Source organism: Salminus brasiliensis, chromosome 22 (genome assembly GCF_030463535.1).
Source record: "Salminus brasiliensis chromosome 22, fSalBra1.hap2, whole genome shotgun sequence".
NCBI lineage: Eukaryota > Metazoa > Chordata > Actinopteri > Characiformes > Bryconidae > Salminus > Salminus brasiliensis.
Genome location: NC_132899.1, coordinates 23,801,562 through 23,818,885, shown reverse-complemented (window position 1 = coordinate 23,818,885; position 17,324 = coordinate 23,801,562). Strand labels below are relative to the sequence as shown.

Below are 17,324 nucleotides of genomic sequence, written 5' to 3'. Positions count from 1 at the left end.
GGTTAGTGTTTACAGTAATAATCCTGCCTTGTTGGACAAACTTCCTGTGTCAGTTTGGTGGAGGGGGCCGCAGTTTCTACGTACCGGCGAGATCAAGTGAAAAGCAGACAAAAGAAAGGTGATTGAGCAAAGAGCGCCTGCCTCATTCCACCCAAATGACACACAGGGGGAAAAGTACACACAGCGGCAAAACAGAGAGTGTGCAGAGAGTTTCTCCATCCACCTACCTGTCCTCATCCCACGCCGCCGCAAAGGTCATGAACGAAGCTCAGAAACAACACGAGGATTCAGCTTTCAACACATTGCAGGCCTCCGTTCAGCCAGAAACACCACTAACACCCAGCAGCTCTCACACATCCTCTCAGTTATTCCTTATAGGTGAGTGATTCTCTGTGACTGCTTGATCACCAGCTGCCTCCACTCCTAGCCCTGTCCGTGTGTCTGTGTGTGTGTGTGTGTGTGTATGTGTGTGTAAACAGAGAAAGAAAGAGGCAGAGGGAGAGAAACAGCAGAAGAGGAAATGAGAAAGAGCAAGAGGGAGAAAGAGGGAGAGAATGAAAAACTGTTTGAGAGAGAGAGAGAGAGAGAGAGAGAGAGAGAGAGAGAAAGAAATATATAAAGAGAAAGAGCAAAAAAAAAAAGATGGGAGAAGGAGCAAGAAAGAGAGGAAGCAACCGAGAGAAATCCAAGAGCAAGAAAAAGAACAGAGAGAGGAAGAGAGAGAGAGAGAGAGAGAGAGAGAGAGACAAAGGGCATGAGAGGAAATAAAGAAATGAGAGAGAACAAGTAAAATAGAGAAGGAGAGAAAGAGAGAGAGAGAGAGAGAGAGAGAGAGAAGGAGAGAAAGAAGGCATGCCTCTGCATGTAGCCAGAAAAGAACAAACTTAAAGACTAGGCACTGTTCGTTTAAACACACACACACTGTACACACTGTACACACAGTACCGAAAACGCAATCTTTTTTTTCTTTTCAGTACAATAAAGCAGATAACCATGGAAACTACCATGTAAATACAGTGATATAATTTCACCTCTTTTCAGCAGATATTCTACAATACAGTCAACAAGGCCATCACCAAAAAAAGGAGATTCATTACACAGTGCTATGCATCCTCCTAAAATGACCTTCACATGGAATTTCAAGCAATACTTCTGCAGAACATCTCATTTACAGACATTTCTCTCTTCCTCGTGGCTTCCAACATGGCTTGCAACTTCTCACAGCTCTTTATCGATCTCTTGTTCCCCTTAAATAAACCTCAAGATGAATTACTGGACTACTGAAAAGATTTCACTGATTCAACGCTATGGAGCAGCAACACTGGCTTTCTGAAGGAGTGAGGAGCGCTCCCCATCTCCACTCAGCCCTTCTGGAGCTACACGGACGCGCTTCGAGGCTAATGTAGATAACAAGTTGTAAGTTTGTGTAATATTGTGTACGTTTGATTTTTTACCACTACTCCTTCAATATGAATCATAACCTGATCACTTCTTCAAAAACAGCCCTGTTATACCAACTCAATTATTACCAAAACTCAGACAACTGAAAAAACTGAAGACAAAGTATGTAATTTTTGTTCATTCATTCAATATATGCCTTTTCAGTCTGTATGGCCGTAGGCTGTGATATGAAGGCGGTGTTAAATTCTACAGCAGAGGACAACCACAGCACTGGTACTGTGGACTTGCCCAAGCCTGGGGCCTTTAAAGACTATCCAAACATCCTCCTCCACGTGTGCCTTTTCACAAAGACAGCTGAGGAATTCACCTACAAATACACTCTGCTGACACATCCAAAATACTGGACTTGGTGGAGATCTTTGTGCAAATGTTCACCATATCCTTCAACTGACTAAACAGCCAAGTGGCGCTTACATCCACTGATAAATAAGTTGTAATTTAATATGAATAATAATAATAATAAGTTGTAATAGAGTGAAATACTCTATTATCTAATGCTGATTAATAAGTTATTATTGCATGCACAGTGTTGTGTGAGGCTAAAAAAAGCTCAAATTACATTATTATTATTCAAAGCGACTTACAAGGCCATGCTGGAAAGCCAGTCGGTGCTAGCAGGAGGCTAGGCTAAAAGAAACCCTACCAGACCCTAATGCGATCCCCTTAGTTAGCACACTGTGTCGACTGGACACAGAGAGGACAGCAACACTATCTGCTAAGACTCTTGAATATTATAGTTCTTATTACTGTCGAAAAGTAGCTAGGCTAGCCAATCCTGTGCTAGGTAATGTGATTGTGAGCTAGCCCAGTGACTTAAACCAGCCAATAAAGGCAAAGCTCATTATTTTCAGCATGACAATTACCCTGTTTCATTCTGACATCAAATAACAGGGTTGTAAATATACTTGAAAGAACGCATCACAAAGTCATCTACTTTTACACCATAGATCATCAAACGACTCAAAAACACAATAAATGAATTCTTAATTCATAATGCATCATAAATTCATGCCTTGACATCACCATCAGAGATTTAGAAGCGGCAGTGCTTTTAGCATGAAGCCAAAAGAGCCGAAAATACTTTATATACCATAGATCCGCTGCTTATATTTGGAACCAGTGACAAACATGCTTAAAACTGTAGTTAATTACCACATCAGTCATAAATGTTATTGTTTATACAGCCAGAACCGCAAAGCGTGACTGGACTCGCAGATGGTCAGAGCACTGTGGGGCAGTTTACATTAATAAGGTTTGACTAATGTCCCACATCAGGGTTCAAGCCGGAGAACTGATTAAGCTAACAACCGGGTGTGTATCCCAGACTGAGGCACACAGACAGTCATGATAAGATCCTCCATGTTCTCCTCCTTTATTCCCTCCTAAGACCACAGCCAGGCCTTTGAAGCGAGGCAGACTGCATGCTCTGGGACCATTAGATGATTAGCCTAAAACACAGTGTGCAGAGGCAGAGGCAGGCTTTGATGCATTGCTTTGCTTCTGGAGGAGTTTCTTTCATGCCTGTGCAGGAGTAATGTGTTCTGACACTGTTTGGAAGTCAACAGAGGCCTGCGGTAGGGATCCAGCGGTTCTCCCACATGGTGCTAGGAGGGGTGTGCTTTTATTGGAAATGAAAATGTCACACATTCCTCACAAAACTTTGCCATGATGCATTCCAGTTTAGGTATTGGTACAGACCCTGCACACACATGAGCATTTGGCCTAATGCTAACCACGAACTAGAAACTCTCACATCTAAAGACAATTAGTCCATCCTCACAGAGGTCTTAGTCCCAGACTATGATTTTGCAGGGGTCACTATTTGCAAGACTGCATGATTTCTACTTCTTTTATTATTTTTATTTGATTTATTTTTAATTTATTTTATTATTTTTTTTAATTATTAATTTTACAAGGGACTCCACAGAGTCTCCTCACCAGAGATGATCCTGATGTTCTGCTTTGTGTCAGCCCCTCTGTATCGTGCCCTCCCCCAGGGCGATTCCAACCCGCTGCCCACAGGCTCACAGGAGGACTTTTATCGTGTTTATGTTCATACTTGATTCAAGCTCATCATGTCAAGTTTAGTTAATGTGTTGCACCTGAGGCTGGGGGTACTTAAGGAGCTCGGCTACAGGGCTCCTTGCCGAGAATTGGATGTAGGTGTCGTGACTCAGATCACGGTTTGTTTAGGCCAGTTTGGTTCACAGTTCAGGTCCACTAGCGGACCTTGCTTCTAGCGTTGAGTTTTGCAAGGCACCCTGGATTTATCCACGACTCTCGCTCCAGCTAGACGACCCTCTTTGACTTTGCATTTCCAGGTTTGGTCGGCCTAGACGTTTAGGGTTCAATGGCTGGTTCCCTAGCTCCCTCTCACCAGCTCTCTTAACTCAGCTCCCAGAGCCCCCCCGGTCTCAGGTGTGCTTTTGTGTTTGCCTGTTTTGGTTGTCGAGTTTATGTTGTTTTACAATTTAGTCCCTTTAGTTGCTGCATTGTTTGCTTCGTTTACCCTGTGTTGTACCCCTTTTTTGTTAATAAAAGTACTTGCATTGGATCCATCTCTGCGAGTGTTCGTCCCTTGGTGTCTGGCCTAACTAGCCATGACACTTTGCTGCTTCCTGTTTGGTGCTAGAGAGAGCTCATCTATCGGTTATTCACAATGTTCATGTCACAGTTAGCATGAGCCAGGACTACAAACTTGTGATAATATTAAAAATGTTTAATCGGTTGATGGAAGACGAGTAATCGAGATGACGGGACCGTGCTGCAACTCTAGCAAGACTCAAATGGTTGTTTTCTTTTATATTGAACATCGCATGAAAAGGCCGGAATAACGCTCATCTATTACTTTATTTTGGCAGTAGGGAGGTTGGATTGCCAGTAGAACCCAAAAACATATCTCTGTTAACAAAGGGTATCTGCACCAAATTAGGGGAGGAGTTAAGAAATGTAATTTAAATGGAGGCGCTCAAGACAGTTGGAAGGAAAAGACCCTGGATGGAGAGCCAGCCAAAGAGCAGGCTGTACACTTCAGTTAAGTCTTTGAATTTCTCAAGTAAATTAAGATAATATTTGAAACTGGGTTCCCCTCAGCTTACTAGCCAATGCGCTGTCTCCTCCCAAGCCAACATCATGCTTAATTTGCCAACTCTTTCCTTTAGCAACAATATTTAGCAACAGTGGGGCAGTGGTGGCTAGTGAGGCAGTGGTGGCTCAGTGGTTAGAGCGCCGGGCTATTGATAACAGGGTTGTGGGTTCGATACCCGGGCTTGACAAACTGCCACTGTTAGGCCCTTGAGCAAGGCCCTTTACCCTCTCTGCTCCCCGGCACTGGAGTTAACTGCCCACCGCTCTGGGTGTGTGTGTACTCACTGCCCCTAGTTCATGTGTGTGTTCACTACCCCAGATGGGTTAAATTATGGCTTATGGCTTATATTATCATAGTAATTAATTAGTCAAATGCTCTGATCATAAAAAGAAAATGTATGAAGGCCACAAGTCTGTAAAATCCCCGTCCAACCCTGACATACACACAGCGGAACTACGCACAGTGGCAGAGAAAGTTTCACAGGTACCTGGAGCAGCTTGTAGACAGAAGTGGAAAAGGTGATGAACAAAAAGAGGTTGGATAAAGCAAGAGGTCAAACCAAGGTTACTGCTTTTCTGTGGAACAGGGAATTCTCTGCTGTGTTTTGATTATGAGGGAATTCGTTTATCTGAATTATGTAGCCACAGTAGCCAGGCTACTTACATAGCTACTTTAGGTACAAGTCCAATGGTAATTATACACACACTAGTGGTAAGCTCTATTACACAACACCAGGTCCATCAACTTTGTGCAATTTACAAGTCAGAAAGTTTGTTACTTCCACCAAAACCCTTTTTTGGCAATAAAAGTGATTACCTTCAAACGCAGAAAGGCTTATTACACACTATGCTGGATTATTCAGTAACTACAGGGATTTCTGTAGTTAGGCTTCTAAACTGGTGGGGCTATTCTCTGGTAATAGAAGTTTGTAATAACACTTTCGGCCCACTGGTCTGTTTAAGGAGTTAATATAATAATGTCACTTCCTTGGAAATGTGTAAAAATGTCACACAAGGTTCAGTTTAAGATGTTTAATGTGATTTCACGTTCTGTATGTTGTAAATTCCGTACCGCTGGCTTCCTGATGTTCCCGTAATCGATTAATTAGAACATTCAGTTAGTTTAAGTTTAATTTATTTTTATCTCGTCTGTTTGAGCTGTTTGAGAATTTTCCATTCTTTCAGAGCTGCTACAGCCTTTTCTTGAAGACTCTAACATTAATGCTGCGTTCGACTTAGGAAATACTATTAGTACCACTTGTAAACTTCACTCGACCTGCCAATGAAATGGTGTTTACAAGTGGTATTTAGGTTTTGCAGCTCTTAGTTGATTCATATTCATTTGGTTGGATATTTTGCAATGTTTCTGGACTAGCGGCATCCTTTGGGAAATCCTATGGGTCTTCATGCTTAGTAGGTGGAACTTCCCCTAAACAAACTCAGTGAAGTAGTATGTACTAGTTAATCATCTTATAAATACAACTTTCAAATGACAAACATTATTACAAACATCCACTACCAAAGAATAGCCCCACCGAAATGTACAGAACTCCCTACAGTTACTGAATAATAAGCCTTAGTGTGTAAAAAGCCTTGCTGCATTAAGGGGTTAATGGTGGTGCACCATTCAGTGTGCTTGTGTTTGATTTGGGGTGCAACCTTTGTTCGTTATGTGTAAGTGAGCAATCTGAGGAAATTGGTCCTAAAAATGAGAGTAAATACACTCTTTTTCCTGGAGAAAGGAACGTTTACAGTGCAGGTTTTTGGTGTAGACAAACCCATTCTTTAAAAAATAACCTACAAACATAGCTTAGCTAGAAACATAGTTACTGTAACATTTCACACTCATAAATTTGAACCTAATACAGTATCTTAATATAGATTTCCCAAGTGGAAACCGTTGGAGGCCGTCTCTCAATGCTTGACAGTACCTGAGGACGATTTGGGGCAGAGACTGGCGCCTGGGCCCCTCCAGGCGGGACGAGCACTGGCCTTTAACCAGCACGGTACTCATCTGCTCAAAACGCACCCTCTTCCCTGTGGGGCTGAAACACGGCCCGGCAAGGGGAGGCAGGAGGAAGAGGAGATCGGAAAAGAAAGGAAGAGAGAGACAGAGAGGAAGAAGGAGCTTGGTTAGAACAGACCTTTAGAGTGAAGTCTGTTTACAGAAGTTAAAAGTTTACAGTGGAAATATGTGAGAGAGATGAGACAGCATGAAGAGGAGAGTTTAGTCCCGCAGAGAGAACCAGTGCTACAGCAGATGGGGACACACATGCAACTCTAATGGAAACAAGTGTGTAATTTAGTGTAGCCATATTTGCCAAAAAAAAAAAAAACTGTAGTTAGGTCTTCCAATTGAGGACTGGGACGGATCAAAGATTTTCCTTTTTTCATTGTCATTGTGAAGATTAAACTAATATCTCATAAACTCATCAAAAATCATCAAAAATCAAGACAAAATGATATGTGGGCTGCTGTTTCAGCAGAATGTACATGGAAATGCACAGATGGGTCTTTTGAAATACAAACACATACAATCCCTGCACTCCTGTTTGCTGGTGATGTTGACCTGTATGGCTTCTTAATGGAATTTCATGGATTTTTTGGATATGTGTTTATTTTGTTTTCATACATTTCATACTAGATTAAATAGGATAAACAGAAGACACAGAAAGAACCGGCAATGTCAGGAGCAGCTAAGTGCTTTTTCCAAAAGAGTAAAAACTTTTTTTTTGGTTAACGAGGTTAGAAGAAAACTTTGAGGTTAGGGTTAGTAAATAATCATATTATATAAAACTCACACTCATGTACACTCATGTAACATACAGAACTGTGCAAAGGTCCACCCTTCATTTCATTTATGCTGCGTTCGACTTGGAAATACTATTAGTACCACATGTAAACTTCACTTAAACAGCCAATGAAATGGTGTGGGGAATTGTGGGAAATTTGGGATTCTAGATATATTTTTACCTGTTTTCAAATTCAGTTTTTAATCAGTTTTTGCGACTCAGTACTTAGTTAATTAATATTTATTCGGGTTGATATTTTGTATTTGTGTGATATTGAGTGTTTGTGGACAACTCCTATTGGTATCCTACGGGTTTTCATGCTTTCAGGGTTCATCTTCCCCCAAACAAGCAGCAAAACGTTGAAGTAGTATTTACTAGTTAACCATCTTATAAATACAACTTTCCATTGAGTAAATAACTACAAGTAAGTAAATGTTTGGTAGTCCACTGTTCTACTGTGCAGCAAAGCTGTGATTTTGACCCAAGGAGGTGTTACTTATGATTGTGTTTTATGTTAACTGACAACAGGGACAGTGTTTACTGTGCTCTCAATTAAACACAATTGTGGACACAAATGTGTAATTTAGGCAACGGTGCAGACCCAAACATCTCTTCAGAAAAATGAATAACTTTATGGCAGATTCAACTGGAAACAAAAAAGGGTGGTCTCAAATTCAAAACCCTGATGCTGGAGAAAGCCAAGAACAGACCAGCCCCTCCGTACTTGATGGCAATGGTCAAAAGCCGATCTGCACCAAGAGCCCTTCGAGCTTCAAGTACGGATTTGCTTGACCCGCCATCCCTCAAAATCCACGTAAGATGAGCGTCCAGGCTTTTTTCAGTCCTGGCACCAAAGTGGTGGAACGAGCTTCCCCTGGGTGTCTGAACAGCCGAGTCGCTCACTGTCTATGCATTTAAACACAGACTGAACATCTACCTCTTCCAAGAGTACTTGGGCAAAGTTTAGTGTATGTTGAGTGTTGTCCATACTGACTTTTGTGTTTAATAGTATCTAGGCGTAGAGGTATCTTTTAGATCCTAGTCTATGCAAAACTAATTGCTAAAATGCTTTAAATGTAAATGTGAAATAGTGTGTGTACATTTCTATCCATCCATTCATACATTCATCTTCTTATGAGCTTCTTATGTATGTATATATATATATATATATATATATATATACATAAAATATGCCAGATTCATTATGCCAGTTTTTTTGTGCCTCCCTACCTTTTAATGGTCTGAGAGATGGATGGTTTGCGCAGTACTGAGGGTCTGCGGCAGGCGTTGGGGTCCACTGGTGGGCATCTGAGTTGGATGTTCTCAGTTGGAACACTTGCACTGCGCAGGTACAGGCTGTTACGTGCCCATGGCTGAAGAAGAAGAGAACAGAAAACGTACCGAACTCTTCACAACACACTAGAAGCTGTAAAGTACTGAGTACTACAGAGTAATAAAGGTGCTGGGCATGTGACTGCGTCACAGCCAGATTAGCAAGCGTGAACCTTTTTAATATCAAAGCAGATCATTTTAAAGGACACTTCTTAAACAACATTAAGGCACTTAACCACATACCTAATGCATCACTGTTTAAGCCCACAGCTCTGTAAGTGGGCTATAAATCTGAACTGACTTTACTGTACTTACATCAGCAGAGTTATATCAATTTCCTTCTAAGTGGCTGTAATATAGCAGGAGTTTGAAGTATATAAATAACTCATAGTCAGAGTTAGCCAGGCTAAGGTACGGCCTCCACACTGCGGGGTTAGTTTTAACTAAGCCTCCCAAAGTAAACGAGAGAAGTCTCTTATATGCAAATATACTGCTATGGTAAACATGAGAGATATGTCGGGCTGGCCACAGAAGACTTAGGACATTATATAGGACATCCAGAACCTGTCCCAGCGTGTTCTGAATCCAATATGGTTGTGATGTCCCAACCACAAACACATGTACCTAACCGTCTATTCAGCCTACAGCACTTTAGTTGCCCACTCATGCTAAAGTGATGCGGACAGAGTAGACGTGGTGTAGGAAATGAGTAAAGTTTGTGCTGTTCCTGGCTGAAGCAAAGCCATAAAACACAGTAGCCAATTGCGAGAGAGATCATTTACATATATCAGGTTTGAAGGCAGACAATTTTATAAGGGGAAAATGATCATGTAAAAATAAACTATGGCTGGTTTTGGTACATAAACCCACAGAAATGCTGAAAATGGATTTCTAATAAAAATGAAATATCATCGCTATTCAATGAAAAACATGTATCTCCAAAAATGGGCACTTTACAGGAGACGTATGTAAAATAAGTGTTTATTCCAAGTCATTTAGAGCATTTCTATTGGTCCATTCATCCAGAATTATTTACACAGTGTTCAGGGCAGCTACAGGGTTCAACCCATGGTTTTCATTGGAGAGCAGTGTAGAAAATAGCCACAATCTGGACTTGGTTTTCAGTACCTGCAGGAAATTGTTGTGCTCCTCCATCAGGGGGCCGTGTGTGGTAGGGATGTCGAGTTGGAGCCAGGGTGGCTTCTTTCTCTGCTGACCGCTGTTGCTCTCCCCGTCAACCTCAGCCATGCTGGACCCCCCCTCCCCGCTCCTACAGGCTGGAGGGAGAGAAAGAGAGAAAGTGAGAGAGATAAAGAGTGAGTGAGGAAAACATTTAAACACTGAACACACACACACACACACACACACACACACACACACACAAATATGGGTGAACATTCCACACAGCAGAGCGTTGCTTTATGTAAGACGCTAATCCTCATTTCCAGCTGGTGCTGCAGCATGAGTGGCAAAGTGCTGTCAAGGCCCTGTTCTAACAGCACACACACACACAGTCCACCAGGGCTCGATACAACAGGATGCCACATCACTGGTAAGTCAGAAATGTAAGACTATAGACTAAACGCTTTAAACCCTAAAGCTCTGTATGTAGGCCCATATTTCAATTCCCCACCATCAAACAGCACAAGTTACATAGTAGTTTCATAGCCGTTTATAAATCATTTACAACAGATACTGAAATATTTATAGTAAATGTTAAATCATTTATAGTAGGTGCTGAATCATTTATTGTAGATGCTGAATCATTTATAGTAAATGTTGAATCATTTATTGTAGATGCTGAATCATTTATAGTAAATGTTGAATTATTTACAGTAGGTACTGAATCATTTATAGTAGGTACTGAATCATTTATTGTAGATGTTGAAGTGTTTACTGCAGGTACTAAATCATTTACAACGGGCACCGAATCATTTACAGCAGGTGCTAAATCATTTATGGTAGATGCTGAATCAATTATAGTAAATGCTGAATTATTTACAGCAGCTCTTAATAATTTATAGTAGATGCTGAATCAATTTAAGTAGATGCTGAATTCATTATAGTAAATGTTGAATTATTTACAGCAGGTACTGAATCATTTATAGTAGATACTGAATCATTTATAGTAGACACTGAAACAAAAGGTACTGAATCATTCATAGTAGATACTGAAACAATTATATTAAATGTTGAATTATTTACAGCAGGTACTGAATCATTTACAGCAGGTACTGAATCGTTTACAGCATGTACTGAATCATTTATAGTAGATGCTGAAACAATTATAGTAAATGTTGAATTTTTTACAAGAGGTGCTGAATCATTTATAGCAGTTGCTGAATCATTTATAATAACAAAATAAGGAGGGCAAGGCAGGATTTCTTTGGCTGTTCCATTGGCAGGGAAACAGAGGAGCTTCAGACATGGCCCTCCTTCCAAAATCCAGCTACTTTATAACTTCACTTGTTTCTTTCTTGTATTCAGAAAGAAAAGATAGTTTTGTTTTCCTTCGTCTGGAAAGGGCTCATCAGCAGAGAGCACAACAAGACCACAAAAAGCTGCTCATTTTCTTCTCTCTCGTACGAATCATCTATCATTCTATGAATTACTGCTGTTTTCATTTCCACTCTGCAGTAATGAAGCGCATCCATCAAACTGCCTGGGCCTTAGAAATAGGCTAAATATCTGAACCACATTGTGGCCACACTGACACAAATACAGTCATATATTAAGGTTTTGGAAATCCTTAAATGAGCACACTGATACACATAAAATAACTAGTTATTGTATTAATAATAATGGTGTCACTCTATTAAAAAGTTTAATCATGTTAATCATAATATTTAGTGATTAATTATGATTAATCAGAAGTTTAAATACTAGATAGCACATTCTTGAGGTTTTTTTTCTTATAATATCTCAGTAGTTATGAGAACCTTAGCCTCGGCCACAAAGAAACTCGGACACAGAAGCTTTAATGGAGAACTTTATAAAGAGATAAATGGATGAATTAAGCAAGCTAGAAGAGGAGCCGCTGTGTGTAAGAGAGAGAGACAAAGGAGGTGTAAGAAAGTAAGAGTTAGTTATGAGATTTAATGCATATAATAATAATAATAATATGCAATCTTCCGTCTGAGCTCAACAGTAGCTGCGTTTACATCTCTAAATAAAACCGCAAAAATCGGGCCTATAAAAAGCGTGGCCAATGGGAGGACGTCTGAGCAATTAGTAATTTTAGTTAAAAACTAAATGAATGTGTTAAAGTAATTATTATTTAGCACTAATTATTATTATTTGTATTTAATCTACTAGTAGTAAAATAAACACTTACTGCCCAGACTAACAGTTTTTTTTATTATTACAGGTGCCTCAGGCCTGGACCAAACGTTTGTGCACCCCTAGTCAAATGACATGGTTTGTTGATTTATGGAGTGACAATAAGTTTTGGAAAATAAGACTTTTGCACATCTTAAAGCATACACTTACTGTATATTTACTCCATTTAACATACAAAAGCGTGCATGACACATTTTATGTGTTGTTTTATATATTTCCAACTTGTTAAATTCAGCAAATAAAAAGAAATTGTACCCAAAAATATTAAAACTGTCCTCAGTTTTGTAAGATTTGTTAACTTAGTTTGACTTAGAAAACTAACAAAACATGTCATTTTCATTCATTTTCTCAACAATTGAGGAGTGTTTCAGGAAATAATGGATGTTAAAATATAAAAATAATAACATGCCTTTAATAATAAGCTTAGGAATAGAGATCCCTCAATGTAAAAATACAATGTGCAATAACCCCCCCCCCCCCCCACACACACACACACACACACACACACACACACATGTGGAACTGCTATGAGTAATTTGCAATTACCTGTAAATAATCTGTAAATAATATTGTTCTTGTTTTTTTACTTCTATTATTTATATTGTGTATATAGTGGTTATTTATCTACGTTTTGGCATCTGAGTGTCTTGCCTTCCCTTTTCTGTTGTGACACTGAGAATTTCAACACCGTGGGACTAATAAAGGATTATCTTATCTTATCTTAATACATGTCAGTGTATTTATGTTCTTACGTTACACCTTTATTAGCAGGGATCATCTTTTAGCAATGAAAACAAACGGTTTCATTAAAACAAATTGATTCTTAAAAGGAGTCGAGAATCAGAAGCATCAAAACTTATAATAAATAATTTCATAAATAAATATTTAAATAATAAATAATATAACTAATAAATTGAATCCCACACTACGCAATCTCTGTCCCTGTGTTCCTAGGAATACTGCACATCTCCACTCTTCCACTAGATGGTGCTGATTCCCCTGACATTTCATCATCCTGCCCACTGTCCCCAGATTGAGAGGAGGAAACCTTGAGAGGAACCCATCCTCCTCTATGTATTAGCTGGTGTGTGTAAAAAGTCTGACATACAGCAACAAGGGCAGTGTTGCACCCCATAATCTAAGGTGGGACAATATATGGTTATTGTGATAAAAGCTACTCTGATAATGATTTCATAGGGGGCTGAAATATGCCAATGAACCATATCATAGCTGTTTTGAAGAAGGGTTTCTGTGAGGGTTATGATGAAAGAAGATATTCATGGGATTCAACAAATAGAAATCAATCTACCAACCAATAAACCTAGCAAGATTTAACAACATTACAACAAGGCAGAAAGCATAGAGATGGCATGCCGGTATTGATGGGTACTGGTGTTTGATCAATATCAGCAGAAAATATCACAAATTCTATAAAATCTTACCTAAAATATCACACACCCACTTTGAATGAATTCACACTGCAATGTTAGCTAGCTACAAAAGATGTAGGTAATATTAGCTAGGTCAAGGTCTAGCAAACTGTTGCTACAATTGCTGCTGAAATGCTCACCGGTTGGGATTAGCAAGGGGCAGTGGTGGCTCAGTGGTTAGGGTTGATAACAGGTTTCTGGGCTCGGTAAGCTGCCTCTGTTAGGCCCTTGAGTAAGGCCCTTAACCCTCCCTGTTGCCCACGGCTTAGGGCATGTGTGCTCACTGTCGCTGGGTGGGTTTGACCACTAGTGTGTGTTATGTGTGTTCACTGCACGAATGGGTCAAAGGTGGAGGCCAAATCCCATCTGTGTCCACAACAAATGGTGAATATGGTAGTCTAGTCTTGTCTTGTCAATCAGGACAAAATAATAACCAACAACTGGTTTTGTGAAACGGCAAACTTGAATGTCTCTCCACCATTGAAACACCAACCAGTGCTCTTTATTCTTGCCTAAGAACGTCCAATTTTTTGTTCTTCAGCTATTTTCCTCTCCTTCCTGAGTGGAGTTCAGCATGTAGCATGTAGCAGATATACAGTCTACTTTAAGCACTCTACTAGCCCACAGAAAGAAACACATAACCTAACGCCATTGTGGCATTTGTCCATACAACCTTTACGAAGGGTTTTATGGCCACGACGACCCCAAATAAGTTTGCCAGCCCAATGTAGGTTTGCCTTTTAATGGGTATCAATAAATTTGGGGTGGAACTTTTAAAGGAATGCTGATTTTTGCTGTTGGGTTCAAACGTCAAGAATCTGACTCCTCCTTTAATCCTTTATGCTCTGTGAGGATTACAAATCAGTAACTACATGCAAAGCAGTGCAAGCTAGCTAAGTTCTTCCTAAGTTATAACAATGGGGAAAAAGGCCAGGAACCATCAATGGGACCAAGGAGTGTAAGAGGTTAACATACTGTTAAGTTATGGCGCTACTGCATTATCCATATTGTGCAGTCCTACTCTCAACCAGGGCACGGAATGAGCTTTTATGAGACATGAATACTTGTTGACCCTAAGCCTGTAATGACTGGAACCTTCAGCTCCAAATATAGAAGCAGTTGGCTGACAAAGTCGAGACACACTTTCCCAATGGCACAATCTGTCCACAAATTTGTCTACTCTACCTCAGATGTTCACAAAAAGCAGTCGTGCATCTCGAAATATGAAGGACAACAGACTCGAGACACATTCACTACCCATCTGTCGGCATCATATTGAACAATTGAGCATTTCTCTGAATACCAGACACATGTAGTAATGGTTCTTACTCTGCCCAGGACGCCAAAAAATCTCTTATTTACATCGATGAAAGAGCGCAGTCACAGAGCAGTCAGTGACATATGAAGCATTATGGCCAGATGATGAGGAGAGAGTGGGTATTGACTGAAGCGCCACACACAGAGCTCCAGAATGATATGGAAATCTGCTGGCCACTCCAGGGATGGAAGCCCTTTGTTTGAACTGTATCTAATAGAGCTCTGGAGGGAGGATTTTACTCTAATCAAGCGGATAGACGCTGTCCAAATCAACGGCTCATTCTGACTTTCAAACGAGCGGTCTGCCTCAGAGAATACAGAGAAAAATGGCGCAGCATGTATCATTACTGGAGCCGCCATTGTCTTGTTTTTGGAATCAGTGGGTTCAAGAACCAAAAGGTCCAAGTGATCTAGCCAAGGTCAACAAGCTCTGCGCCATTCTGCACCAACTGCTTCACCAGTCACCGGGCTTCCTGACTACACTGAGCTATTTCCAGCCTTTTGGAGAATGGAACATGGCACCAGACACACGAACGGGTTGGGACAGCACAGATTATTGTCCCCAGAGAAGCTTTGCTTTGATGTAGAAGCGTGTTGTCAAAGAAACCCAAGAAGAAACCAATTCATTTCTTTCAGGAAGTAAAAACACAATCCTTGAACATAGTGTCCCATGGCAACAGTCCCACCACATCCTACTGCAAACCACAGCTTCTTCCCTTCCCCACACAGAAGCATTCAAATCAGTGGTTAAGGAATCTCAGGTTTAGAGCACAGCAGCAGACCTCTTCCTTCATTACTCTCATAAAGAATATCTGAAGTCAGCCTGAGAGTAACATTGACCCTTTGCATCATTGTAATTCATGTCTTTGGTCAAATTAAGCCCAACTCATCAATATTCTGTCAATTAAAAGGACAAACTCGTGAACTTGTAAGGATACTGATATGGGAATTTTAGGATGTAAATTTCTGCCAATGCTGAAATATTAACATTTATAAAATGTACTAGCATTGCAGCAAATGTTACGCTGTTACTCACACAACATCCCAAACTGCACATAAGTACAATAAACACAGATACCGTGGCTTCAAAACAGAGCAGTACTCATCAGAAGTGTTGGTAGGTAGGTAAGTAAATAGGTAGTGTACACTGTGTGGTTCGACTAATAGAATGGGGGACTATTTTACCTGGCAGAATGTTGATAGACAAACTAGTCATTTTCTTTATATTAAAATCTTTAATAATAAATGGCTATAACAAAGCTGAGGTATAGTCGCAATATTACACTCTAGGTTTGTACTATAACTTTATATGTCAGTTTGTCCAATTACTTTTGAATTGAGGGACAGTGTTAAAATGTCTGTAACTCCTAAGCACTTACTGCAGTATTTTAATTGAACCCCACTGAAGGTGAGGGTGGTGTACAGCAAAACTACAAAACTACAAAGATTGTGTCACTGTCCAAACACTTATGCATCTGACCGTAAATTACGCCACGCTATACTTGTCTGAGAACACTGACCAACTACAGTGTTACTGGAGTGCTAATAATTGCAATATTAAAAATGATATTAATTTAACAGAAGGATCTTTGTTTGCCTATAATGGAGCTAAAGTTAACATGGGGCCATATTTGTTCTGCCAATCTGCCTAGTTTTGACTATAGGACAATATAGTCAATATATAACAATATAAATTCTGTAGGTTCTGTAAATCTTACAATGTAAACAGTATCTACTACACAACACACAGGTCAATGGGTCTGCCTGCTCAGAGAACGCCACAAAGCTTTACAGTAAGTAAGTGATTAATCAGAACCGTCTCCATGTCTGCACATAAAAATGTGTACTTTCACACAAAAATCAGCTGTGTGCACCCTGATCCTGACCAGAAATGGCAGGGTCTGCCTGAGCACACACCACACTCCAGCTCCGCAACCAGCGTCCAACCATAATTTGGGACTATGGGAACTATTACTGAAATACCATCGCTTTCAGAAGAGCATAACATTTCCGAGAAATACACTTGCAGCTGGTATCTGAAAAGCAAACACACAATTAGGCCTACACCACGTTAAAGGTCTGCGGCAATGACACAAACAGCAATAAACAGGATCTTAGTATATTGAACTTCCACCTACGTAGAGCGCCTAACCTACCAAGGAGACAACATACTACTCTGAATTATGCATACCATCGCTGTGGGATCAAAACCTTCTCCATTTTTGCAGATTTTGACTTTTTTTGACATAATATAAATCTAGCAGTTTCTTTACATTATATCAGAACTGTGTAATGCATGGACCAATAGAAATGCTTCAAAATTACTTCCATTGAGGGTATTCCTACTCCTCTAAAGGTTCCATTTTAGAGAAGGTTTTTGCATGACAGCATGACATTAATATTCACAATATACATAATTTAAATACAAATGTCATAAAAACAAACAACCAAAAGTTAAAAAAAGTATAACGCAACAATAAATAATACACACATATTATAATAATAATATATACACATACACATAATTTTACTAGTTCGGCACGAAACCTACTGGCTTATACTCCGC

General features: G+C 40.0%; 1 protein-coding gene across 3 annotated transcripts in view; it reads right to left on the bottom strand.

The window, feature by feature from the left end:
- Positions 1 to 17,324, bottom strand: part of rhbdf1b (rhomboid 5 homolog 1b (Drosophila)) — a 61,718-nt gene that overhangs the window by 18,790 nt on the left and 25,604 nt on the right. For 2 of the 3 annotated variants that reach the window (XM_072666848.1, XM_072666849.1), the window contains 3 exons: positions 9,801 to 9,949; positions 8,571 to 8,713; positions 6,480 to 6,593 (listed from right to left, as the gene is read on the bottom strand). In XM_072666848.1, the coding sequence (XP_072522949.1) occupies positions 6,480 to 6,593; positions 8,571 to 8,713; positions 9,801 to 9,920 (377 nt within the window). In that variant the 5' untranslated portion in view covers positions 9,921 to 9,949. The remainder of the gene's footprint in view (positions 1 to 6,479; positions 6,594 to 8,570; positions 8,714 to 9,800; positions 9,950 to 17,324) is intronic. The other variant, XM_072666850.1, reaches the window with a different exon arrangement.